Genomic DNA, 25933 nt, shown 5'->3' with positions numbered 1-25933 from the left:
AGTCGCGACACCCAAGGCTTGAAGGTGTTCTTGGCCGGCTTGCTGGAAATATAGCAATCGAGTCCTATTCAAACGGATCTGGAAGTAAGCCATTTTACTGAAGTATAGGATCAATAAGGCCGCGTAAAGTAATCGCGCTTGGTGCGCACGCGCGTTCCATCCTTAGCAGTATTTCTATTTAAGCCTGTCTTAAACACTGCCGACTAATTTAATTTCAGGGAAGCCAGCCGAAACGTCCTGTTGCTCAAGACGCTAGTGAAAAATATGATTTCGATAATGACATTTGCTTAATCCAAAAAGTGCCTATAATCAAATGATTATATAAGAATATATACGAACATTGTAATATCATATAAGATATACGAAAATACAAAAAGTTTCCAATAACTTTTCATTAAGCTTTACCTTGCTCTTTTCTGTTAGCATACGGTTCGTATATATGTATTGATATGATAATATCTGGTCATAAGCGCTTATTGGACAAGAAATGCCTTATAAAAATGACAGTTTTCGCTAGGAGAGTTTCAACAAAACAGAACGTAAGCGAGAAGCATGCGAAAATTCCCAGTGTTACTTTCTTTATTTACACAAAATCATCGATCTTTACATTTTTACACAATGTCAACATTCCGGTTGTTTTAACCACAACTAGTTCCTACAGCTCTATGCTATGCAAACTATGTTGTTATTTCTCACCTCAAGCATACGCAATATTGCGTTCAATATGAGCTGAAACAGTCCTTGCATTTTCGGCGCACCTGCAAGTTTCCGAGATGGTTATGGTCCGAACGATGAACGTAATGAGAAGTTGAAGTCCCAAACTTTGGTCTCTTTGACACATTGAAAGATAAAAGAGCTTGAAGAAACCGCAGGCACCGAATAAGACCAAATCGGGTGTTTCAAGTCATATGGATTGTGATAACAAAACGGCTCCACAAATGTAGACATCAGCATTGACGCCGACCACTAAGATCGCGAATAAACCTGAAGCATCACACGCCGTCTGGGCAGTGGTAGGAGGCACCTTGGTTTCAACTTCAAAGGAATCTGGAACAAATTGAAAAATCACCACTCACTCAATCTTGTCAATCACGTCATAGCATTATGTATCCCGTAGACCCTTAAGTGTCCCGTTTGTTGCTTGTGATAAGCTTGTGCTAAAAATTCACTATTACTATCTTGGCTTAAATAAAGGTGCTGCTTACGCTATAACTATTTAAGGAAAACCCCAATCGGTCTTTTCAATTTAGTGGCAATTTTACGGGCGCGCTTGCGCCACAGAGCACTTTTTATCAATATATATTTCAGCGTGTTGCCACCTTCCCGCGTAGTGGATAAAGAACCCGCTTTCTAACTTAAACCCACACCAACAACAAATGTGAATCGCTATTAACATGTTCTATACTGTTGATATGAACCCTTGCGCTACCGGTAGCTTCACATTAATGGTCTAAAAGGGTTTTCATCCAGTGTCGCTTGATTATGTTGCGTTGGCTTTAGTTGGTATGACACTAGAATCTTTAGTAGAAATCAAGATTTTACACTTTGTCGGTATGGTAACAAGCAGATGGGTTTCGACGTAAGCATAGGAGGCTGTTCGGAAAAGCTTGTGCAGTAGTCGAAAAGCCTAATTTAGCTTTTTGATTCACGTGTTTTTTTTTTTTTCAGATATTACAGCCCCGTGTTTACGGGGAGGAAGAGAAGAGGGCGAGTCGAGGCTTAGGTAAACACGACTGGGTGATTCACGCGCTAGCTTTTAGCCAGCACCTAGATTTGTTTACGATTATCAAATTGCGCTGGTACCTGATAAGCATAGGCCTTGCAAATTTTCCGAATTCCAGCTGAATATTTGTGTTGTTTTCTTTATTTTTGGATTATTATCTGTACAAAAAAGTCCGCGAAGAAAGTCGGTGCACAAAGTACCAAACCCCTGAATCAAGACAACTTATGTTAGGGAAATACTGAAATGCTTCCTAATATCTTTTTACTGCTCGTGACGCAAAATTACGTTAGAGCCTCCTTTATTAGACTCACGAGTGCCAGCCGCAACTGCATGCTCTTGTACTAAAATAATTTCTAGGCTAATTATTTGTCCGGTATAGTGTTCAAATTTTGTACACGCAGCATGTTAGAAGTCCAAATTGATTTTCAAAAAATTCAAGCAAAATATCAATTCAGACTATAAATGTAAAATTCGCAGGACGTGTAGAAAACGAATTTTTAAAGTCACTGTTCAAACCTGCGCCTCATACTCTTCCGCACAAAAAAAAAAGCTTTGGAAAACTAGAAAAAATAAAAACAGGCTTCTTACCATCGTTTCAGGACAGGTGCCAAACTTGACGTGTTGTAGCAGGCAGGCGAAAACCACCTTCACTATCAGATACCCCATCCGAATTCCCACGCAATTTCTTGGGCCACTGCCAAACGGAAGGAACGTGTACGGTGTGTGGGAGTCCTTATTTTCAGGCAGGAATCTGCAGGGATTTCAAGCAGACGCAGTTCAGACCCTCTGGTGGTACTTTTAGGGGTACGCTCTCAAAAGGAATATTAGCGTGGTAGTTACTTTAACGGACTAACACTTGATTGCGACGACCAGTTAATCAAGGTAAATAGCTACAAACTCCTAGCAGAGTAATATTCTGCTTAAGGCTTGAATTCACAGTCCGACGCAACAGTGAACAAGTTTACTGTAGAGACCTGGTTGTCCAATTTCTCCAGGCCGTCATTGCAGCAGAGCACCGCTAATGCATTAGACATCCACAGAGGTTGCCCCGCAATGTAGCTGAGGGGCGAAGGCTGTAGTACCCTGCTTACGTTGTCACGCTTGGTCTGGCATAAAAACAAATAGCGTAAACCTTAGTTGTTTTTTTTGTTTTTTTAAATTCTAAAACTATCGCAATCTTCCCTTTGTTTTTTCGCATGCGTTTATGCCTTAAGGCCAACTCACATGGTGCCATGTTGCCGCAGTTGCGAATTGGCTGGTGGTGCAAAGATGGCAACAAAAGCTGCTGCGCGTCACCTTCCAACATCAAAGCCACCAGCAAACACGCACTGTGTGCATCAGGCATAACGCGGATGAAGCATCTCACACCCGATGCGGGTCTTGACCAAACGAAAGCGCTGTTTTGCCATTTTCATAAAGCAGCCTAAATAAGCCTAAACTTTTCAGCAAATTTTGTATGCGAGTGTAGATTATAATGATGGCAGCCTCGGGAGCAAATATTGAGTGTAAGGCGTACAGCACAGAGTAGAGTTTAGACTACGCTGTTTCAGCCCCGTATTACAAAACATACATTTACGAAGCAGAATACTACGCAAAACCAAGCCTCACAAACAGTCAAAACGTGTACTAGGTAAAAGGAACCATTAACAAAACAAGCCCACTTCGATGCATCGAAGCATGCATTCATTATGGCTCCTGTCAAACGGCGTCACACGCACTGTTCAATACTCAACGTGGCCTGCTGTGCTCCCCCGGTCATTTCTCGCCGTTTTTTGGTGCTTTCTACTGCTCAAATGCCCAGCCAACACGGTCGCCTTCAATAGATCTAACTGACCTTGCTCATAGTGTAAACTGAAGACATGTATGCTTACCTTTCCGGTTTGAACGACTCGGGGTCAGGGTAGAACTCCGGGTCATAGTGGATGCCGGCAATTGGTATATCCACATTCATACCAGGTTTGAAGTTGATTCCAGCAAGCGTGGTTTCTTGAGTACAAGTCCTCATCAGGCTATGAAATAACGACGGAAGAGTTAAGAGTATATAGTCGCTCAAAATCGGTCGTAATAATGCATTTTTTACTACAAATAAATATGGAACACATTGTGCAAAAGCAGCGAACAACACCAGTCCCAACCCAAAGAAGAAAATAATATTTCTTATAATAGTTTTTAGTTTATATGTTTTATCTATTTTGAATTATAATTGGCATCTGTATAAAATGCAATGACATCTCTCATGCAAGTGTGCATAGATTTTTCAAAAGTGATTACATAAAAATGGCACTGCGCTTAATTTATAATCATTGTGCTGGATATATTTAGCCAGGCTTTCAGACCTCGCGTCAATATGCTTGTGTCTATTCTACCCGTAATAATCGTAGCATGTTTGGCACTCACAACATGGCAGCTGGGTACATGCGCATCGCCTCCTTTGCACAGGCTTCGAGGTACACCATGGACTGAATGCTCTCGTATGTTACCCCATCCTGGAGGAGGAAAAAAGGAGTTGCAATGTAAGGGGCTATGCTTCAATGCACGCTGAAGATTTACGTAGAGAATGCCTGCTACTTTGAAAAATTCTTTCAATCACGTATCGTGGACAATACGTGAGATAACACACCTTTATACTTTTAGAAGTGCATGGTCGTTTGTTAAACGATTCGGATTCAGCTTTTCTAATTCTCCGATTTCCTCAGCGTACATTGCACACTTGACGTTTCGGATGTTAAATTTTTTTGTGTTTTTTTACATTAATCGCTGCGCATCCCTAGATACTCATTATTTTCTATACTTTAGCTGATATTTTTAAGAAGCTTTAAATGAAGACAAAAACAGATAAAATCTATTGATGCTAGCTTCTTTGAAATCCTTGGAAACCTCCGGAGTGACCCGTCAATGCAGCATATTTTTTAAGGTTTCGGTCCGGGTCAATATCCGGTGATAAAATGAACGCGACAAGTATATGACGGGAAGTTAAAATATTGTAAATAAAGTGTCAGCAAATTTTCTTTTTTCAGTCAAGTTCTAAGAGCCAGTATTGATGAAGATAAGAAACGACACCAGTTCAAATTTCTCAAACGAATCGTAATATTAGGAATAAAGGAATTAATAAGCAACATCACGTCTTTATGTCCTATGATTTAGAAAGGGTGATAATTTCGTAATAATATGGAACTGAGGCTATGAACGAATACGACGAAGGAGGAACCACCTACTAGGCAATGCTACGGAGTTCGCACATTTTTATTATTATTTAATATGTGCTTCATCCTGAAGTACTTTACATGAACGTTTACGGCAACACATAAAACTATGTGGAATATTGGCGCAAGAAAGCAGATACGTGTTAGCTGTTGATAGTGCACTGTCTGTGTTTATGCTCATGACACTAGCGTATATCTAGAGTTACGTGTTTTCGATTACAAATTCGATGAAATCCGAAGAACAGCAGTCGGTAAATTTTTTGACAATTCGAATCTGTACAAAAAAAATCTGAATTTCGGGGTCACATTGGAAAAATAAAACGCAAAACAAAAGACGGTACTTTAAGCATAAAGGTTTTCAAAGCACAGGGTTAGTAATTCTTAGAAAATATCAGTTAATTTTTCTCTTGGTTTTGGACTAATGACAATATTGCTTTCCCTTTATCTCCTCAAGGTTCGTGCAATACAACGGGCCAATGTACTTCTGGACCGTGAAAAGATCCCCAATGAATTGTTTGCATTTTAAACTACATTATTTAGGTTTCCTCGAGAGAAGAGGGGTTGTGATCTTATGAAATTGAAAGATGTGAGCATGTATATTTCAGTGGAATCTGAGAGCAGATGAAGGCTTTGCTCGTCCAGGAGTTTGGCTCTTTAAAAGTATAGACGTCTACTGAAGTAACACTTGTTTTCAAAACTTGTCGCTGGACACTTAGCACTGCAAATAGGAAGGGCGTTAGTACCAAATGCAGTACCATAAAAACATTTCGATACCGGTGATTTTTTTAAGAAATTTAGTTTACGTTAGCGTCCTTCATTATTCAATTTTACTTTAAGAAAATAAAGAAAACAATGTAAATAACTTTTAAATTTCGTAGAATCGGGAATCTAATATGAAGCAAGCTTCGATAGACTCTGAATTTTTAACGATAAATAAACTTAAAAAACAGCCTCCGAATTTCGCAAAAACAAAACAAGCTCCGAAAACACGGAATCCCACGTATATGACAGACGCCCGACCTGATACTAATCACGCTGGGTGATATACTAAGTATTCGCCAAGCATCCAGATTCAAAATCAATCGTCCTGAGAGCTAAGCTGAACAATATTTAACACATCAATTTCAGTGCCGTTTTGTAAAATAAAAATAAATATCGTAGCCGGTAACGGACCACCTTCTCAAAATCGCAAATATGGTGCCTAATAAAGAGCAAATATGGAATTAATACATTTGATTATGTATTCGAGTAATGATATAAAATCAGATAATATTTACCGCCCCGATATATTGCCGTCGAAGGGGATAATAGCCGTTATTGTTGTTTTATTTCCAGTCTATAATAACCCAGCATTGAGAACACCACTGCACTTATAGTTGATACCCCAGTAAATGTTGTCACATGCTTCTTCTAAATTATATTCCTAACAATAACGCAAGATTGATCAATAACTATTATGCAAGTTATTCCAGGCTTATAATCATCGCCTCACTCTTCATAATGATCCCAATGTGACGGAAACATATCCCCGGTCTTACTTTTTCCACGGCAGCGTCGATTTCCCTGATGGCCTTCTCTTGACATTCCGGGTTCAGAGCGAGCAGGTACGCCAGGGCCATCATAGCCGCCATCACGGTGTCGGTGCCAGCAACGAAGAAGAGTCGGCACTGGGCGGTGATGTCCACGATCGTCAAGGCTGAAAAACGTTTTTGAATGTATTTCAAAATCTACAAAATGTCGCTTAGTCATGGCTAACGCAGCAACGGCAATTAGAGAAACATGCTTAGAAGCAGCCCAGAATCACCGGGTTCGTGCAGTGAACGCTACACCTTGTGCACTTTTTTCGGTCTTCGCATTTTGTACCGTAAGGCCAGGGTTGTGCCTAAGGAAGCCAAAAACTGTCGATCGTCGCGTCGGCGGTAGATCGGTGCAATTGGTATGTTTGTTTCTGTTCGCGTGTTTTCGTGAGTCGTGACATACGGCGTCGATGTCGCGCGTCGAGCGTTTGTGATTACAATACACTTAAGCGGTTTAACTCACGCGTAGCATTGCCCCGGGGCAATTACGCGCCCTGTAATGGTGCGGTTATGCCTGTGGCACATCGTGGGTTTTTACTTGTTATTTTGAAATGGCAACGTCGCTCGCACTGCTAAATAGGCTTAGTGGAAGTCTAGGTTCACAACGTCACAATGCGAAATAAAAAGTAATATTATATTCATGATGGGGAAAACAGCTCAGAAAACACGAACTACGAAGAGGAACAAACACGACAGGACAATGCTGTTTTCGTGTTTGTTCCTCTTCGTAGTCCGTGTTTTCTGAGCTGTTTTCCCCATCATGTAAAACGTCAACCAACTGGCCCAGTTCTCCACCTTGTTATAATATTATATTATGTGAAGCAGGCTTTTTGAGGTAAAAGGCCGACGTTTTGTTTCCGCTGTTTGTCAAAGTTGTCTCCGAAAAGCAACGGAGGTTTTTTTTTTTGTTTTTTTTTTCTAAGCTGGGTGAACGCAGCTTTCAGTTATCAGGACAATTCTATTTGAATATTCATTTAAGCTACGTGATTTGAACTTATCTTGCAAAATTGAGAAATGTAGCAAAGCGATTCACTGCCTGAGGCACTGTATATATTAGCTTGCATGCAACAGAAGAATAGGCTCGATAGATATTTTGAAGCAAAAGTTAATAGGCGTGCGGGTTTAGGTTACTTTAAAATGAAACCGTAGACGATCGGAAGATAAGAAGGGGACAAACACACATACGACTCGAGATATGTGTTTTCCGCGTTTTGCCCGTTCGAGTCCGGTGTTAATTATGGTTATTCTTATGAACTTATAACAGTATCTTAGATGAATATGTCGTAATTCATAGTACTACACTTGTTCGCACTTACAGTACTTGTGCTGTAATAGTAAAATATATATCTAGTTTACTCTACTTTGTTGTTCATGCGTTTCAATGCGGGTTATGCAGATAAGTAGGAGTATTACGATACACTTTGTTTTAGTGAAAATGTTAAATGAGAAAGAAGACCATGGGATGATCTATCCCTCCTGCCATATTGTACGAGGACTTTTAAAGCTTACAAAATAGGAAAACATGATGGGGGAGCTGGCAGAGTTGGAGGGTCGAGGGCAGGAGGCGGGAAGTGTAGAAGCCGCGTGTTCGCGCTCCTTTAACTGGTAGCGCCATCTAGGAACAGCGACGAGAGATAGCGTACCGTCTTTTCCCCCTTTCATGCAGCTTCTAACGTTGCACCTCCTCTCTCTTTCCTCTCATCTATCCGGCGTGCGGAGCTTGTCACATTGGCCAAATTCTAGCCTTGCAAAACTGACTGACCTACCGCTATAGCTTCTTTCGTATAGCCATAACGAAATGTGTGAAATAGAATGGTCGAAACGCGCGCATCATGTCGATTAACACTAATTTTCTAGCTACCAATACCGGCCTTTAAAGGACGTTATTGGCCTTTAAGTGCCAGCCTTAGAAACACAGGGTGTGCCGAATCACTAACATTTTTTTTTTATTTGGTCAGTGAGATGACGAGATAAGCCGAGAAGAACATCGTTAAACAAATAAAAACAACAAAAATTACAATAGCAAAAAAATTTTAAAAACTCTTTATATACATTATTTGTGCATGTAAACGCGTATTGCGTATTTTTTCCCGTGTTCTTAATTCTCTTTGATAAATTGAATATATTGTGAATTCGTTAAAAGTATGGAAAGAGAAATACGATAGTTCATTCAAAAGTGTATTAAAAGTGTAATTCAATTTATATTTCCAAACAACTAATTCGAATGTACTAACTAGATTTAGGCATTTCAGTCACTTTTTTTTCTCCATAATTTCGATATCATTCGAGCATATTTTAGGCAGATGTAATTCATACTTGCGAAAATATAACATTGGAATGTATTTCTAATACATTAAATTGTATTTTTTCATTTTAGGCGACAAAAAGAGTGAATGAATTTTTAGTATACTTTCTGCGCACATCAAAGTGCGATGTATTTATAAAAACACATTCGGAGCACATTCGGTCATATGTCAAACGCTTCAGTTTTTACTGAACGATGTGAAAATATGCCTTGCCTCCTTCAGGTTTTCGCTGACTCTAGTTGTGTGTACCTTCTTAACATATTCCTGCTTGAGCCGAATGGGTCGGTGCCACCGGTACGACAGCGTTTTCATGCTCTGAGGAACCACGTATCCGAAGGGGGCAGCAAACGCGGCTGGCCAGTTGCCTCGAGCTCAGCCATACGAAACAGCGTCGTCGCAGGTTTCCCTTCATCTTCTCTGTAGGCCTCGAACGGGTGATGATTCTTGGAAGTCAGGTGGGATAGTGCGCACGCACGACCAAACATTCCACGGGTCGCACGACGCGTTGGAAAGAAGGCCTAACGAGACCGTGCTTGGGCTATTACTGAGTCACGTGTGTTCACGTGAGGTTGTGATTAGCCGTGCCCGGTCGCGCCAAGCCACATTTCAGAGGCGTCACCCGATCCGTCGGATGTTGGGCTGTGCGATATTCATTCGACCCCAGCTATTATCACCCTTTCGATACGACCAGATAAAAACCACGGTACGGCGCAATATCGCGGTCATTGCCGATTTGATAGTATTGTTTAAGGCGGTACCGAAAAAAAAGTAACGAAATACGTTACTCCTTGCTTGCAAATATGAGGAACACGTTACAAACATTCGTTTCCTCATACCAAAGAAAAAAACGCTTTACTCTTACCGGTAAGAAATATCGCACGTTACTTTTTTGCGTTATCTTTCGTTTATCTTTTCAATCTTGTCACTGTGTTTTGATGGGACTGGTTTTCATATGCGCCATACATCAAGAGACATTGGGTCGTTGAAGTAACTTAACTTAAATGCCTTATATGATAACGGTTTCATCTGGCAAAAGTGAGGCAACACTTTCAAAGCATGTAGGGCGAGTTCGAGAGATTCTATCACCTCGCGCAAGAAACTCTAAAAATTGTCTAAGTGTAGCTTTTTGTCGCCTTGGGAAGAAGTTGTTACGAGTAGCGTAACTACGTTACCGTTTCTCGAACTACGTAACGTAAGTACGTTAACCGTGTGATATTAAAGAGCCACGAGCATGTTTTAGGTTAATAAAAAAGTAACGTTTTTCCGTGAACAACGCCGTTAAGTGTATGGCGCCGCAGCACGCACCCGTCTGGACAGACCGTCCCTCCGCTGGCACGGCGCTCTACCAAAACGTTGTTTTTGCAGAGCGTGAAAAAACTGGCGCAAGCGAATGAGTCTTCAGAAGAAATATGTTAAGAAGGCGGACGGATCTACCGACCTCTAAGTAAACAGTATCTGTGATAAAAATATTGTAGCGTAAATTAATATTGTATGCCGCTCGAATTTTTCTTAGGTATGATTTACAGCCATAAAATTTCAACCAGTCAAAACCCAAGTCAATTTAAACTATACGCAGCCGAATCTCTCTTCCGTTCTCTCTCTCTCTCTATATATATATATATATATATTATACCAATACCACTACCATTACTTTCCAGATGACTGTGTACAGCGATATTGCAGCGGTAGATGTTCGTGAGACACTTCGCGCCGTCGATCGCGCTCCAAATATCGACCCGGGTGATTTTCGGCACTCCGCCACAACATTTCACGGGCCGCTGATAAATATATAACATGCATGGTCGTGCACAGTAGCAATATAACATGCATGGTCAGTAAAACCAGCTCCGCCGGGAAACCTGGCAGAGCACTGGGATATGCGCCCATGTGAGACAGAATGTGTACAATCAATATTTCTCTGGAGATACGTAGGTGACAGTGTCTTATCAGTTTTCGATGCATTCCGTATCAGAAAGCAAGGGGAATGCAAGTGCGTTGGCGCCCTGTCCCTTTACATATAACAGATACAGAGTTGTATTCTCTAAATGAATACCCAGAAAGATGGCATGAATGCTGTGTGCTTGTTTTAATAAACCTTTATTTGAGAGTGTACTTCGTCTTGTGTACTTCGTTCTTCCTATTTATTCGGTGCTTTCAGTTTAGCGCGTGTGACTATTTGCACAGAAGGGACGTGCAAAAACACGCTCCCTTTTACGCACACAGCTAAAAAACCCTTGAATCAATACACCCTCAATGTTTCGAAAAGGTCATAGTACTTTGTGCGAGCTGTTACTTGGTTTAATACGGAACGCCTATGCGGACAGTATGGTGCACTCATGAACCTTTACCATCACTCAGTTCATGTGCATCTAAATGATACCTTATAAGCACCGACGTCTTACTTAAGATGTCGCTCTGTTTCACCTTATTGGTTGCGTAAGTCGATAGTTTTTTCTGTTCTCTTGTGGGAAGAATATCCCTCCCTCGAATAAAACACTTTAGTCCCATCCGTTTTATACACGTCAATACACGAGAGAATTAAACTATATAGAAAGTATAAAATCGACGGCGACTTGCTGCATTCATTTTCAATTTGATTATACTGCCTACATTGGAGTTTTGTATAACAATAGGCAAAACTATCAACTTGTAGTTGAGCATCTCGACAGCTAACATGTCTCTTATATATGGGCGGTTTCATTTGGATTCAGGCAACGAGTGGCAGTCGTATTTTTTATGTTGCTTCAAATTTTTATATTTCGTGGCGCATGTTCCAAGAATAGCAATCCTTTTTATTTTAATGTCCTGATATGTTTAGTTTCTGAGAAAACAAATCTCAAAGAAGTGGGAAAGAACGACGAGGTTTTGACGATTGTCGTGTGTGGCGCTTTTGAATCACTCAATCTCAAAGCATTCAAAAGAGAGCGTCTATATTTTTAGTGGGATATATCTGAAAGTAGGTAAGACACCATTATAACTACTATTTATTATTTGTCGCTCCAACCTTTGTAAAAATCGCCAAACATGCCTCCGCGAACAACTGTGACCTTAATTACGGATTTTCTTTTCAGTCGACTATGTTTAGTATCGCTTTTAAAATAATAGGACGTGTAGACATTTTATTGCCTTCCAAATTAAGCAAAGTTTGTGTTTTTATCCTGTACGAGTACTGAGAAATAAATTATGAAACAATGAGGGTTTTCACTTTTCTTTCAATTTCAGCACGCTGTATAAAAAGAAAACATTTTTAATTTCTTTTTCTTTTTCTCGCGTCGCGTTCTCTACACACCCTTCTTTTAACCAGAATACATTCCGTTAGAGGTATTTGCCTTGGTTTTGAGTTTTAAGCCTCTAAATATGCTAAAAAAGAGCAAATGCCGATGGCGGGATTTGATGATATTTTTTGTTGTGTGGCGTTTTTGAACCACTCCCACTCTCAAGGTATTGAAAAAAAAGCTTCGATATTTTTTTTTTTTTATTGTGATATGTATACAAGTCGGTAAAACGACATTTCAACTAATATTTATTATTCGTCGATCCAATCTGTGTAAAAATCCTTAAACATGCCTCCGCGAACAACTGTGACCTAAACTGCGGATTTTTTTGTTAGTCGACTATGTTTATTTATGTTTTTAAAATAATACTACGTGTAGAACCTTTCATTGCCTTCCACATATTTAAAGTATGTGTCTTAATTCTCGTACGAGTACTGATAAATAAATTATAAAACAGAGAAGGTTTTCACTTTTTGTTCAATTTCAGCTCGCTGTAAAAACAATAAAAAAACTTTCTTTTTAACTTTTTTTGCGTCGCATTTTTTTACACCTTTTTTTTAGACAGCATACATTCTGTTAGAGGTATACGCACTAGTTTTGAGTTTTAAGCCTCTAAATATGATAAAAAAAGCAAATTCTGATGGTGGGCTTAATGGGTTATAGCTGTATATCTTACTCTTTATTATAATGATCTAAGGGATGTTGAATAAATACTCACATAAACGACATGAATGTCGTTAGGCGTATAATAACAAGTTTGCAATTCCAAACGTCTAAACACTATAAAATCGCAACTTCCGAAAGCGGGTTTTAACACAATTTCCGCCGGTGCATGATTGGAGGGGCCTCAAGCCTAAACCCTATGCGCTACATAATCTATACTACGTTAGAGATATTAAAGTATAATATTGCAAAACATTAGTGTAAAATACACTTCCTATTGGAAACTTAGATTTTTAAATGCGAAATGTTATATTTCTAATGCGAACTTCATGTTGATAACAGAACCGACTCATTTTTAGCATATTCAGAGGGTTAAAACTCTAAACCAGTGCATACACCCCTAACAGAATGAATTCTGGGTAAAAGAAAGGTGTAAAGAAAACGCAAAACAAAAAAAAATAAAAAGAATACTTTTTTTTATACAGCGTGCTGAAATTAACGATAAGTGAAAACCTTCTCTGTTTCATAATTCATTTCTCAGCACTAGTACGTGATTCAGACGCAAACTTTACATAATGTGGAAGGTAATGAAAGGTTCTACGTGTGGTATTATTTTAAAAACAAAAATAAACATAGTCTATTAACAAAAAAAAATCTGAAGTTTAGGTCACAGTTGTTCGCAGAGGCATGTTTGGGGATTTTTACAAAGATTGGATCTACGAATAATAAATAGTAGCTAGGAATTTCGTTTTACCGACTGGCATATATATCGCAATAAAAAATATAGAAGCTCTCTTTTGAATACTTTGAGGTTGAGAGGGGTTCAAAAACGCCACACACGAAAATCGTCAAAACCCACCATCGGCATTTGCTCGTTTTTAGCACATTTAGATGCTTAAAACTCAAAACAGCGGCAAATACCTCCACCGCAATGTATTCTGGCTAAACGAAGGGTGTGAAGAAAACGTGACGCAAGAAAAATAAAAAAAAATGTTTTTTTTTTTTTACACAGTGTGCTGAAATTAAACGAATATTGAAAACCCTCTTTGTTTCATTATTTATTTCTCAGTACTCGCACATAATAAAAGCACATATTTTGCTTAATTTGGAAGGCAGTGAAAGGTTCTACACGTGGTATTATTTTAAAAGCGATACTAAACATAGTCGATTCAAAACAAAATCCGCAAGTTAGGTCACAGATGTTCGCGGAAGCATGTTTGGCGATTTTTACAAAAATTGGAGTGACGAATAATAAACAGTAGTTATAATGTCGTCTTACCTACTTGCATATATATCACCCTAAAAAAATATAGACGCCCTCTTTTGAATACTTTGAGATTCAGAGTAATTCAAAAACGCCACACACGACAATCGTCAAAACCTCGTCGTTCTTTCCCGCTTCTTTGAGATATTTTTTTCTCAGAAACTAAACATGTCAGGACATTAAAACAAAAAGGATTGTTATTCTTGGAACATGCGCCAGGAAATATAAAAATTTGAAGCAAAATAAAAAATACGACTGCCACTCGTTGCCTGAATCCAAATGAAACCGCCCATATGTAAAAAGGGTCACGAGCATGTTGAAAACTGAAATGTGTTTGAATTCGCTTACGTTTTTCACCATCGGGAGGAGGTTTCACGGCTGGGACTACGTTCCCGTTGCTATCCACATACCCGCTGTCGAGGAACATCTGCAGGATATCGTCTTCTCTCTGCACAACGTTTAAACCAGATCGAGGTTTCAAGGTTAAAATGCGACACACATGCACGACACTAGTATACTACATTCTCAAGGCGACTGTCCCACTGAAAGTGGAACAACTAAACTACTCCATACACAGACTGTCGCAGGCATCTTTCTTTTTTGTATGATGGCCCCATGCACGTTTTTCGTGCATCTCTCCTATTTTCTACACAAGCCCAGAGAAGGACACATTTTATTACCAACACGTCAACACGACACCGAATCGGTAAACCCCTCCCCCCCCCCCCCCCTCCGAAAAAAAAAATGAAAACATACACGCTTCTTTGAAAGAAAACAAAAACGAAAACACCAGACGCCTAGGTGTGTGATATCACATGGTTGCTGTGCAATAGAAAATAGCTTAACTAAGGATCATCATTCTTTTTGTTCGACACACTAGAGTTTTATTTTAGATTAAATTAAAAAAACACGAGATGCATACTTTTTGTTTGCTCCTTCGGTCATCGGCCATCAGCCCCACAAAATGAATCAAGTCATCCGTGTCCCCTTTTGCTTCGATCTTCGGCCGGAGATGTCTGAAGATGGTGGGCATTGTGACTGCATACAAAAAACATTAATTTTTTTGTTATTATATCTATATTATCGTAAAAATAATATACATTTGCGTGTTATATGCAAAACGATTTACTCTTTGTCTAAAGTGTTGTTCCTGAGAATGTTCTGGCGTGAAGATGCTACATCGCAAGCTAGCATGCTTAAATATAATAAATATGTTTTTCTTCCATACAATATATTGTTTGTATGTTTAATATTTTAATGGCTGCATTCAATTTAGCATTCCTTGTCGAAGTTCCGATTTTGGTGAAATCGAAATATGATAAGGTAGTGCACTAATCACACCTAACGGCTGGAGTTGTCTTTAGGGATACTTTTCTTCGATTTAAACTACAATACAGATTCAAAGACAAATGATGACATGCCTTTAGTACTACAAAAATTATGTAAATGCCGAAGGTAGAGCAGTTATGCGATTGTTGTGGTTCTCATATTCCCTAATTTATAATATTCGTGTAATCACCATTCGCGGCATCATACCTCCAAAAAGTCCCCACAGAAATGAAGTCAAAGACGTCTGATAAAATGTTGTTTATATGTTGGCACGATGTGTTTGCGGAATAATAAAATAAATCCATAAATGATAAAAAATCTAGAGACTGAATTATATTGATTTGTGTGCTATTAACCCAGAACTAAACTGACGATTGAAGCCATGCTTAAGTTATGTTCCACATCTTTCTTTTCTACCCGCAGAAGGTTTGTGTCGAGTGCCCGATGACACGCCTTCAGCTCCTTTATAATCGCGATAGGAAAGATTTCGCATTTTGTTTACCCCTTTTAAATTTTAGAAGAGCATTGTGGGCCACTTGACAAACATGTGTGCTCTATTGCTCTCCATTGTTCTCCGTAGTTTAATTTATTTACTTTCATCTTTTCTAAATCACGTCTTGCTTGTTTGTTGGTCTGTATCTGTTATTTTATTGTTTGTAATATATGCGCACTAATAAAGCCTCGAGCAGTTCGTGGGCACATTAAGCAAAGTAAATAAATAAATAAATAAATAAGCACTGTACATGAGAAAAACGAAGACGACCGGATGAAGGGGGCAAACTCAAAACATCTCAACATTGCGTTATCTTTCGTGATTCCTGCTATTGCCAGAAGAAGAATAAGATCGACAGGGATGTTTTTTAGTTGTTTTTATTAGGGCGCGATCTGGCTACCTTCGATACCCTTCGGCGTATACTTGGCTTCTAACGGGCACGCAGGCCAAATCACCGAAGCACGATGGAAGACGGCGAGCCCGTGCCAGAGATTACGAGAGCGACGCTTTGTAGTCCTTGTCATATCGTCGACTTGGTGTAATACGTCTTAACCTCCAAGTATAGGACCTAAAAATACTTGTCATCATATTCTTCGTTATGCGTGGTTTTAATGGCAATTCATGGATGTTGCCTTCATTCTCACTTATTTTTATTATTTGGTTGTTTTCATCTGACATTGGGGTGCAGGTCGTCATTGCGTCATGTCATATCACACTACCGTCCTGTAGCGAGTTCAGTAAGTCTATCAAGTATTTGGGTTTGTGTCAGTGCTGTTTGCACGCATAGTTTCTCTACGACTCTCTTCTTGTAGATTGAGGAGATGACAGGTAGGTAAGAGGCACCTCTCGTGCCCAGGTGCACTTACACAGAAGCAGCACTTTCCAGCTGGGAACCACTTCAGCGAACAGCTTCTCGAAGCAGACCATCAGGGGATGCTTCTTGTCCACGTGACTGTCCATGTCGAAGCTGAACACAACGGCGGCTGTGGTGTCTCTCGCGCAGCTATGGAGGAGCCTGGGTATTTCGCCGAGACGAAAAGCATTTTTCAGGAACAGGTATATGGTGTGGACAGCAACGCAATCAGCAAGAATGAGCCACAGCCCAAATATTTATGATTCTCCATAAGACTGTGGCCTTTAAAAAAATTGTTGTACTGGTAGACGCGCAAGGTAGATTACACAAAAATAAAAGGTTCAAGCGGACTATCCCGCAATTTCGCGAATGACGGAGGACCTTAACGATCAGGGATTTTGGACAACTCATGCTTTTAACCGAATTCAAAAAGTTTTATGCACGTTCGTGTACTCACTCGTTTGCAGCAGCCGGAGTTCCGTTCTTGGCATGTTCTATTAACCGTGCCGTCAACCTCTCGGTGACCTTAACAATCCTGGGGACTGACTGAAAAAGTTTTTGAAAGAATGTAGTCCTGGTTTGTTAAACTCCCTTCTAGACTCCCGGAGAGCTTAAAATGAATCTGAAGAGGTCATTTATTTTGAAGAAATGGTAGAATTGTTAACGTAGCCCCCTTAAAAAGTACGCCTTCAGATTTGTTTTGACATATTAATAGAAGGGTCAAAATAGCTAATTAGAAGTTCGGCGAAAACTCGCCTGCTGCGGTGCGCCGAGGACGGGAAAGCGTGAGAGCGGATAGAAAAACTAGATAAAGTTACGTCATCATTAGTGTCCGATAACCTTCGCTGGCAACACTAAGCAGACTCGGGGGTGCCGTCGACGCCGTCACCACCCTCTGGACAGATAACAGGCGGCAGATAGGATCGCAGCAAGCCCGCGGCAATCGCTGCACGTATTTGATGCAAAAGAAATACTTGCGTCCAAGGTAAGTTCGATAACTAAATTCATGTGACAGAAAGCTATGCGGATGGAAAGTTCGTCTGCCTCTTGAGCAGGGGTCGCGGTGACGCAAAAACCCCGAGCTCTGATTGGCTCCGATTGGAAGGATAGTGAGTAGACCTTAAGGCGGCTACACTCTAAATACATCTGTGCGTCTACTTTCCCATACAAACCTCGGAGAGATAATCAGCGCAACTTACGGAGGCAGCTCAGCGAATGACGATGCCGAAACATATGTTTAGACCAAAAAACGCAGTCTGATTTTTGACATTAAGCAATGCAAAACGTCACGCTTGCACTGCTTAATGTCACAACTCAGACTGCGTTTTTTGGTCTAAACATATGTTTCGGCATCGTCATTCGCTGAGCTGCCTCCGTAAGTTGCGCTGATTGGCTTTCTGACTGTTGTGCGGGAAAGTAAACGCACGGGCTTTTTTTAGAGTGTAGCATTGAGGTCCACTGACTATCCATCCATCAGAGCCAATCAGAGCATGGCGTTCTGACGTCTGTGCAAGCCCTGTGCAAGAAGCAGACGAACCTGCGCTCTGCGTATACGGCGTGCAATCCGTCTGCTCCTTGCGCACTCCGCGCGTCTGTTTATCCACAAAATGCGAACCTCGTGTGTCTGTTCATACCCGTCCTCGACCAATGGTCGCGCGAGCCTCGTTGCCACGTCATGGCGCTTGATCTGCGCGTTGTCGGTCGACCTCTGATTGGGATCCTCCTCTTCCGATGAGCCAAACGACGACCTTAGAGGATTTGCTGCAGTCCGCGAAGTGCTCACTTAACTCAGATTTATTTTTCGAGGGTTTCATCTTCTCTTTAGCAACGCCCAGCACGGCAAGACCCGAACATCGCATATTACTCCTTCACAGCCAATCAGATTTTGGGATTTTCCGAAAAGAACGTCGAAAACCTAATCACAATGCAAAAAGCGGAAACACAATACGCCGTGCTCTGCTCTTATGGAGCTGTTAGTGACCATTGTCTCACGTACTGCCTTGAGTTTGTTTCCCGTGAAGGCGGGCGAAAGGATGTAGCGGGCGTGCTTCCACTCGTCTCCGGAGAGATTAAAGATGGATTTCTGTCTCAGACTGTTCCCCAGCTTTTGTCCAATCTGTAAAAAGAGAAACCAGCCAGGCATATAAATAGTGTACCACCGATCACGCCGCAATTTGAAGTTCAATTGTTATTTTTAATTGTGTATAGGTCAACGCGTTTTTAATTATTTTTACAAACAAGTCTGCGTTTCTTTACACCAGGTGTGAGCGCTCTGCTTGAGTAGAGACCACACTCGCTTCTGCGCATGCGCCGGCAGCAGCGCCGCAAGAGCGGCGTGGCGTTGTAGCCACTGCTAGTGTATATACGTGCAGCACACCACCGAAGCGCCAAGTTTCGCTTGCGTTTCCAATCAACGCTGTGTCTGTGTTTTTTCTTTTTTTCTCTAATTCGCCAAATTATTTTTTCGCCCGCTTCTTTTTTCCTTTTCTTTTATCTCTCAATCCTAATACCGTTTTTTTCTCCAAGGCGTTAGTTGGTGCCAGATTTCCAGATCAGGTGCGTACTTGGGCTCTTTTGCCATGATGCTTGAGGGACAAAACACGAAAAAAGACAGATCAAAACAAGGGCTTAACTCAGACGACCGATTTTATCCAACGCCTCAAATTTTTCTTTCAATTCATTTATTTACTTCTCTCATACATATGGGTGACGGAGACAGAGAAACAAAAAGCTGCAGAAGGTGCAGCTTGACGGAGCCCCAGCAACCTAACGGCAGCTCGGAAGGCTGGTAAAAGCCATCACATTATCTTAAAGGGATGCTGAACCGAAATCTGGATTCCCCAAAACACTCGTCAAAAGAGTGCAACGGGAGGCTACAAACACCAAAACATCACTTATACAGCGATATCTCGAATGGATGACCGTATTTTTCAAAAAAGGGGCGCATTTGGCAGGAATGTTGACGTCATGTTTCTCCGAAAAGGAGAGGGAACGGCCTCGCGTCTTCTCCGCCTCAAGGCCTTGAGGGAGCGAAGTGAAGAGAGGAGGAAACTAGGTACATTGACGGTCACGCGCCTCGTCGGCCCGGTTCAATCTCGACTTCTTTTTCCAAAAATACGGCCGTCCATTTGAGATATCGCCTTACTAGTAGTGTTGTAGGGATTGTAGCATCCCGCCTACATCTCCACAATGTTTTTTTTTTTTTTTTTAAATCCAAATCTTGGTTTTTCATCCCTTAAAGGCACAAAGAAACCGGCAGTGACATGCATGAGAACATTTTAACTTAGACATGAACCCATAGTTTGTTCTAGGACGAGGTATTCTCTGCCTTAGATGGAGTTTTAAATCTATTTGACAAATCATTTGCCAAGTGTTTGTACTATATGCCTTTTACTTTTTCTCAACTATGTTTTTTGAAGCCATGTATAACCAGAGCTATGGTGTTGATATGTCACATATGTACTCACATGCCTTGGCCCACAAAAGTAGGCCGGCATTATTATTCAAATAAACAAAATAAATACAATTTTGCAATTGTTTTCGTACTAAATGCATCAATACAAACATGTTGGTCTTTTAAAAATTTTAGTGGGGTTGACAGTGTATAGCGAACCATTTCTACCCATAGTTTGCTCTAGGACGAGGCATTCTCAGGGATCAGGCGCTACGTACTCCAATACCATATTTTTAACGATTTGTCAAGAAAACCACTGCAATCTGTAGTTAAAACATTTCAGGGATGCCGCGCATACTGTAGCAAGCTTATATTTGTATTATTCTGGTAATTTTAATACTTTATGCTTACAAAAAAGGGGTCAGTGTATGCGTAACACGACGCATTGACCAAGACACGGATTGCTTCCTTCAGCAATAAAAAAAGTTTATAGAGATTTGTACTGGTCGTGGTTCCCCACACTAGGTGACAATAGGATATACGAGAATTGAACAACGCACTATAAATAAGGAGTTTAAATCTAGATAGTAACATATGGCGATATTTATCTAAAATATCTACAATATTCGAGAGTTTAAGTGTAAGATTTTGAACATAGAAGTCTCATAGCCCTAACTCATTTAAAATTACACCTAAAGTTTTAACAGTGCTTACAAATTCAATTTCCGAAAGGTTCAACATTCAGTTTTCCGTAGGAACGCAAACCGTACCTTTTGATTTAAAGATAATGGCTTTGGTCTTATTTTTGTTCATTTCTAAGGAATTTCAGGCAGTCCATGAACTACGTTTTTTAAAGATATATGTTTGCATACGCGACTAATTATCAATGTTGTTCCCTGAAAAAATATACTATTATCTTCGGAATTAATTACAAATGAGGTGTTAATAGCAATAGCGACTATATCATTTACAAACAAATTAAAAAAGCAATGGTCCTGACACTACCTTAAAGTACCTCCGTTCGGACTTTTTTAAGAATTGAAGGAAATCCGTTGATATGAACTGTCTGCATCCGACAGCCTAAGTAGCTCTCAACTAGTATAAGAGAATGCCCTCGAATTCCATGAACGTTGAGTGTTCTTTTTAATAGACTTTTATCAGTCAGTCCGTCGAAAGCATTGCAGTAATCTATAAAAATTCCCATCGTTAAGAGTCTGTTTTCAATATTGTTTATAATTATATATTTTTGCTGTATAAGGGCTGTAGGTAGTTCTGTGGTATGACCTTTTCGAAAGCCAAATTAAGAATCAGTATTTAAGTTGTTCAGTCTAACATGTATACTCTTCTCTAAGTCCTTAGAAAAAACAAGAAATACTGAAATTTGTTAGTAATTGGGCATATTATTTTATCTCCAGGCTTATATTAAACAGACACCTTCGCCAACAGCCTACTCTTTGGAAAAACGCCAATCAAGAGCGACAAATTTAAAAATGTACGTGAGGCAGATCATTATAATGTCAATCCCATAGTTTACCGGCTGCACATGTATGCATTAAAATTAGCGCGTTTACTGTTTTAAGGTTTAAAAACACCGAACGAACATCCCAGTAAAAAGTAAGGAAAAGGAAGCAGTTTTCTGCGTCGCGCAGAGCAAGAGAAAAATCCCCATGCACTCTCTAACTAAACAGGGGAAAATACATTCTTAAAATAGACACTAAATTTATCGTCTAACTTTAAACCGGTTTAAGCTTTAAGTTTAATTACAAGGTATTTCATAGCGTTTTCTTGATCGTTTCAGTTTAAAATATTATTGATTTCTTTCTATTTTATTTATGAAACATTTTTCACGAGACTTACACCAGAAGTATATCCTTCGCTCGCCATTTAGACCACGTTTCTTGCACTACAACATATGGCTAAGGTAAAGGTATGCCCAAACATACTTATGGTGATTGCTTTAAGCTGTAGCATGTTTTATTAATTCAGAGATAAATAAATACGACTGCGTAGGTGTGTTACCATACCGTTCTGTCCGCAAATGACTTGAATTTTTTGACAAATACGTCGGCGAGGACTTCAGGTTCTGCAACATATAGACTGGGAGCGAGGCCTTGGTAGGATCTGTGGAAATTATAATATCGAGCGGTAATAAGATTTTTTTTTTGTTTCTACAAGACCCTTTCTGAGGCTTGCAAACTAATTTTTTCACTCAACAAGAATGATAAGCACTTAAACGAATCCTTCCGCTCTAGCGAAATGTAGTCCTTGTTATTGCAATAACATTCTGAACTATCCAAAATGACGGTTTCTAAAGTTATAAAGTACACGTAAAAAAACTATGTTTGAAGAAGAAAAGCAACGCCGTCGAAGTTGTTATTCTTTTTTTTCACCAGCAGTGAAACGGCTCCCTTGATAGTAACCCCCTCGAAATAATCTCTAGCTTGCCGCAAGATAACCAAAAATCTACGAGAGTTCACTGTAGCACTAAGAGTCGATTGAACACAAATTGGCCGAAGGGCTAGCGCACGTTAATATTTTAGTTCATTTTAAGCAACCCTCCGCTTAATTTCGATGAAGCCAAAGTGGAATCAAAATCATGCAAAGCCTTGCTTCCGCTAACGCCGATCACAAAAAGAGGGACCTAAATAACAATATAAGGAGTCACATCGAAATTTGAAAAAAAAAAATACGTTCCGACTACGCCGAGTAGTTGCGTGTTTGGCTTAGAATCCGAGGTCGGAACTGTTCTGCATTAGTAAAATTCCATTCGAATGATACAAATTTCGTACTTTCATGAAAGAACAAATTATACTTCAAGGGGTATTTGTGTGTACTTTTTAAGTGCTTGTAATATACAACGCGTCAAGAACAAAAAACTTACCTCATTTTTATTTTCTCTAAATATATTACACATTGCTGAACGCCCAATTTCCGCCCAATTGTAACGCTAGCAGTCCGGGCGAGATGCCAAATTTTCGCAACTGATCGTTATATCTTAGAAAATTGCAAAAAAAAACGTTCTTCAAACTTTTAGTAGTAAACTATAACCCTTCTCTACACACTTTTATCTCTATGTATTCGTGAAGTACCCCGTACCCCATTCTCCCATTAAACATTTTTTTAAACCGCTTATAGTATGCTTTAACGACATAACGTTAAGGTCTAAAACACTGCCATTTGATTCGAATCGCTGGCGCTACATTGTGGTAAAATACTTATCTTTCGGTGGTGCGTAGTTTATATTTGTGATTGCAGCAAATAAAAAAAAAGTAAGAAAAAATTCTAAATTTTTTGTTAGAGGGCGCTTTGTATTTTTAGAACCCTTTTACTTCGCAAGTACACCTGTCGGGCTGGTAAGGTGTACATAATTAAAGCGTATTTTATTCTAGTATTATCAGACCAAAAATGCGCTTTTAATACATTTACTGGGAAGTTTCCTCAAAAAAGAAACTGAGCATACATTTATTGAATTTTTTTTTATTAAAGGCTGCAGTTACGGTATCTTGGTTTGGACACTGTCCGCATCGGTGCGCTCACGTCAACGTAAAAGTAGCGCATTACGACATATTTCACAACTCGTGGAGTGCAGGAATAGACATGAACTCTTACCCGTAGAATCGTCCATGACGCTTGTAGTGTTTGCGCACAGCCTCGTACATGGGCTGAAAATAATAACGAAATGTTGATAGTAAATAATGTAAAGAAACACCCGAAAAGGGAATGTTTTTGTATAAAAAGCAGGCGTCATAGACGACGTAACAATAATTACAAAGTGATCCCACCTTTGTGAAAATGTCGTACGCGTAGAGCAGGTAGTCAAACACGCCAACATGGGGTATGCCTTTGTCGTTCCAGAAACTAAAAGTTCTATGCACTTTCCTGGAAATATTTAAAACACATAGTTGTTCAAAATCGCCATCTCCGCCAGGTAGCAAGTAGGACAAATTTACTTTAAAGCCAAAATAATAACTACTGATATTATAAACTATAACAATTAATCAATGTATAACTTATTTTACAATCAAAACGCTAAGTTTTTCTGGTCAAATTGACGCACAAAAAGTATGTTTGAAAATCTAGAATTATAACGCATTTCAATTGATTTAGATCAAGTTAATTTTACATAAATTCGCTAAAACACTTCGACGAATTGACGTGCGTTGGAATTGTGGTTCACGATATAGACTCCACCTGAATCTATATGTGTCTATTGTGAAATAAAAAAAATAGTACAGACAAGCCATACAAAATGTACACAACGCAACACAATATTACGGCCGCAAAATTACCATTTTTTTCGATGACCTGTCATTCGAACATCTAAATTTCATTGAGCTCGTGTGGTCCGCTCACGTAAACGGTGTCAACATACCGTATGAGTTGCATTAAAAAAAGGTGATCTTGCGTTCACACTAACTGCGTCGCAAACTGCAGGTCGAAAGTTGTCACACTAAAAAACTTGTTAATTTAGGAAATCCACGAGAAGAAATGAAGTTCAAGGAAGGTACGGACCAATGTATTCACCATATTTCAGTTGCGCGATCGTACAGTCACTTTTAATAAATGCGTACCTTTGGGCCTTTAACTCATATATGCAATAAATCCTGTCGTTTTATAATTTCGCGAAGGGTTGATGTTTTAAGAGAACATCGCGGTGTAAACGGGTTGGCTAAAAGAGCTATCATGAATTGTGAGTTTATTTTAATATTCTCGTACAGCACGTATGCAACAATTGAAAGACTGCGTTGTTTCGATGTTAACGTATCATCTCTGGGGCAGCAAATGTCATCTTGTTTCGAAATATGAATTATGTTTGTGTTACTGGAAATGTTGTATACACCCCATAGCTTAAAAATAAATAAGAACGAGCGTGTGTGTGAATAAATACGAACACATGGAAGGATAAAACAAAAAGGACGGTGACAGCAAGACTCTTGAAAGATGAAAGAAGTCCTGTTTGCATCCCCATCCTCGATGTTTTGTACTTTCATGTATTCAAGCCCCAAAAAGCTATACCCAGTCTCACTAAATGAAAACATATCTGCCAGTGTATAATGAATCATTACTGGTAAAACTAATCAAAGAGCGCCAAATTCGGAAGATGTTCTCACCAGAACAGAAGTGTCACAAGGGTAACGAGCAAGATGATTGTGACTGACATGGCTGAGGTTTGTTCCTAACGTACACTGATCTGAGAGAGATTCGAGACGCACATTAAATAGCAAATCCGACGCTCCAGTCGCTATCAGTCGCGCGATAATATTGCTGATAGCGACTAACGTGTCGGAATTGTGAAATGCGTTTGCGCGCAACCTGTCATTTCCCGAAAAACGATGACGTTTCAATTAAGCGAGATGGAAAGCTTCCATTCAACTATGAGTTACTCTAATCTCCAATCTATTGCATTATTATTCGGTTGGCATCGACTTGGGTGCCAACCGAATTTATCATTATCATTGTATCTTTTTTGCCTTTTTTGCGCAAAGCGTAGAAGCTTTATTTCGAGCAGAAATTGTCCGTCTCCGCAGTTGTAACGCAAATTATCTTTGGAAAGCGAAGGAGCATTTGCACCAGCTACTTCGTGAGATTGTACCTCGTATTTTGCGCCAAAGGTGTTCCCTTGAGCTACCCTAGCTAAACATATTTTCGAACTTTCTCGGCTTCTCTCAGCGTGGTGTTTAATATGTGTATATTCAAAACAGTTCCCCATAAAACGGAAAAGGAAAGTTATGCCAAAACAAAGTCAAGCAGGCAGACAATCGAGAAAGTATTTCGTGCTTTTTTTTCTGGCGTGAGTGTTTCTAGACTTATCATATGTTATCCAATTAATTTTAACCCATCAGTAACAAGACA

At 39.7% G+C, this 25933-nt stretch overlaps 1 protein-coding gene across 1 annotated transcript; it reads right to left on the bottom strand.

The window, feature by feature from the left end:
* Nucleotides 1-557: 557 nt before the first annotated feature.
* LOC120844738 (cytochrome P450 3A9) lies at nucleotides 558-25279 on the bottom strand. Its single transcript, XM_040216662.3, has 14 exons — nucleotides 25192-25279; nucleotides 23863-23959; nucleotides 23690-23742; nucleotides 22105-22201; nucleotides 18683-18802; nucleotides 17144-17232; nucleotides 16700-16848; nucleotides 14934-15049; nucleotides 14360-14459; nucleotides 6465-6622; nucleotides 4121-4209; nucleotides 3595-3732; nucleotides 2312-2474; nucleotides 558-1047 (listed from the first exon to the last, which is right to left on the bottom strand). Exons 1-14 carry the CDS (start codon nucleotides 25239-25241, stop codon nucleotides 967-969), a joined length of 1500 nt encoding a protein of 499 aa, XP_040072596.2. The 5' UTR covers nucleotides 25242-25279; the 3' UTR covers nucleotides 558-966.
* Nucleotides 25280-25933: the final 654 nt, after the last annotated feature.

Source organism: Ixodes scapularis, unplaced genomic scaffold, assembly GCF_016920785.2.
Source record: "Ixodes scapularis isolate PalLabHiFi unplaced genomic scaffold, ASM1692078v2 PGA_scaffold4__175_contigs__length_147842914, whole genome shotgun sequence".
Classification (NCBI taxonomy): Eukaryota; Metazoa; Arthropoda; class Arachnida; order Ixodida; family Ixodidae; genus Ixodes; species Ixodes scapularis.
Note: the sequence above shows the minus strand (reverse complement) of the source record. Positions and strands in the feature narration are given on the sequence as shown.

Coding starts and splice junctions, on each gene's coding strand:
- LOC120844738 (XM_040216662.3), bottom strand. CDS start 25,241: ATGTCAGTCACAATCATCTTGCTCGTTACCCTTGTGACACTTCTGTTC. Junction 23,743..23,862: donor CGTACGACATTTTCACAAAG/GTGGGATCACTT, acceptor TATTATTTTCAG/CCCATGTACGAGGCTGTGCG. Junction 17,233..18,682: donor CGGGAAACAAACTCAAGGCA/GTACGTGAGACA, acceptor AAACTTTTTCAG/TCAGTCCCCAGGATTGTTAA.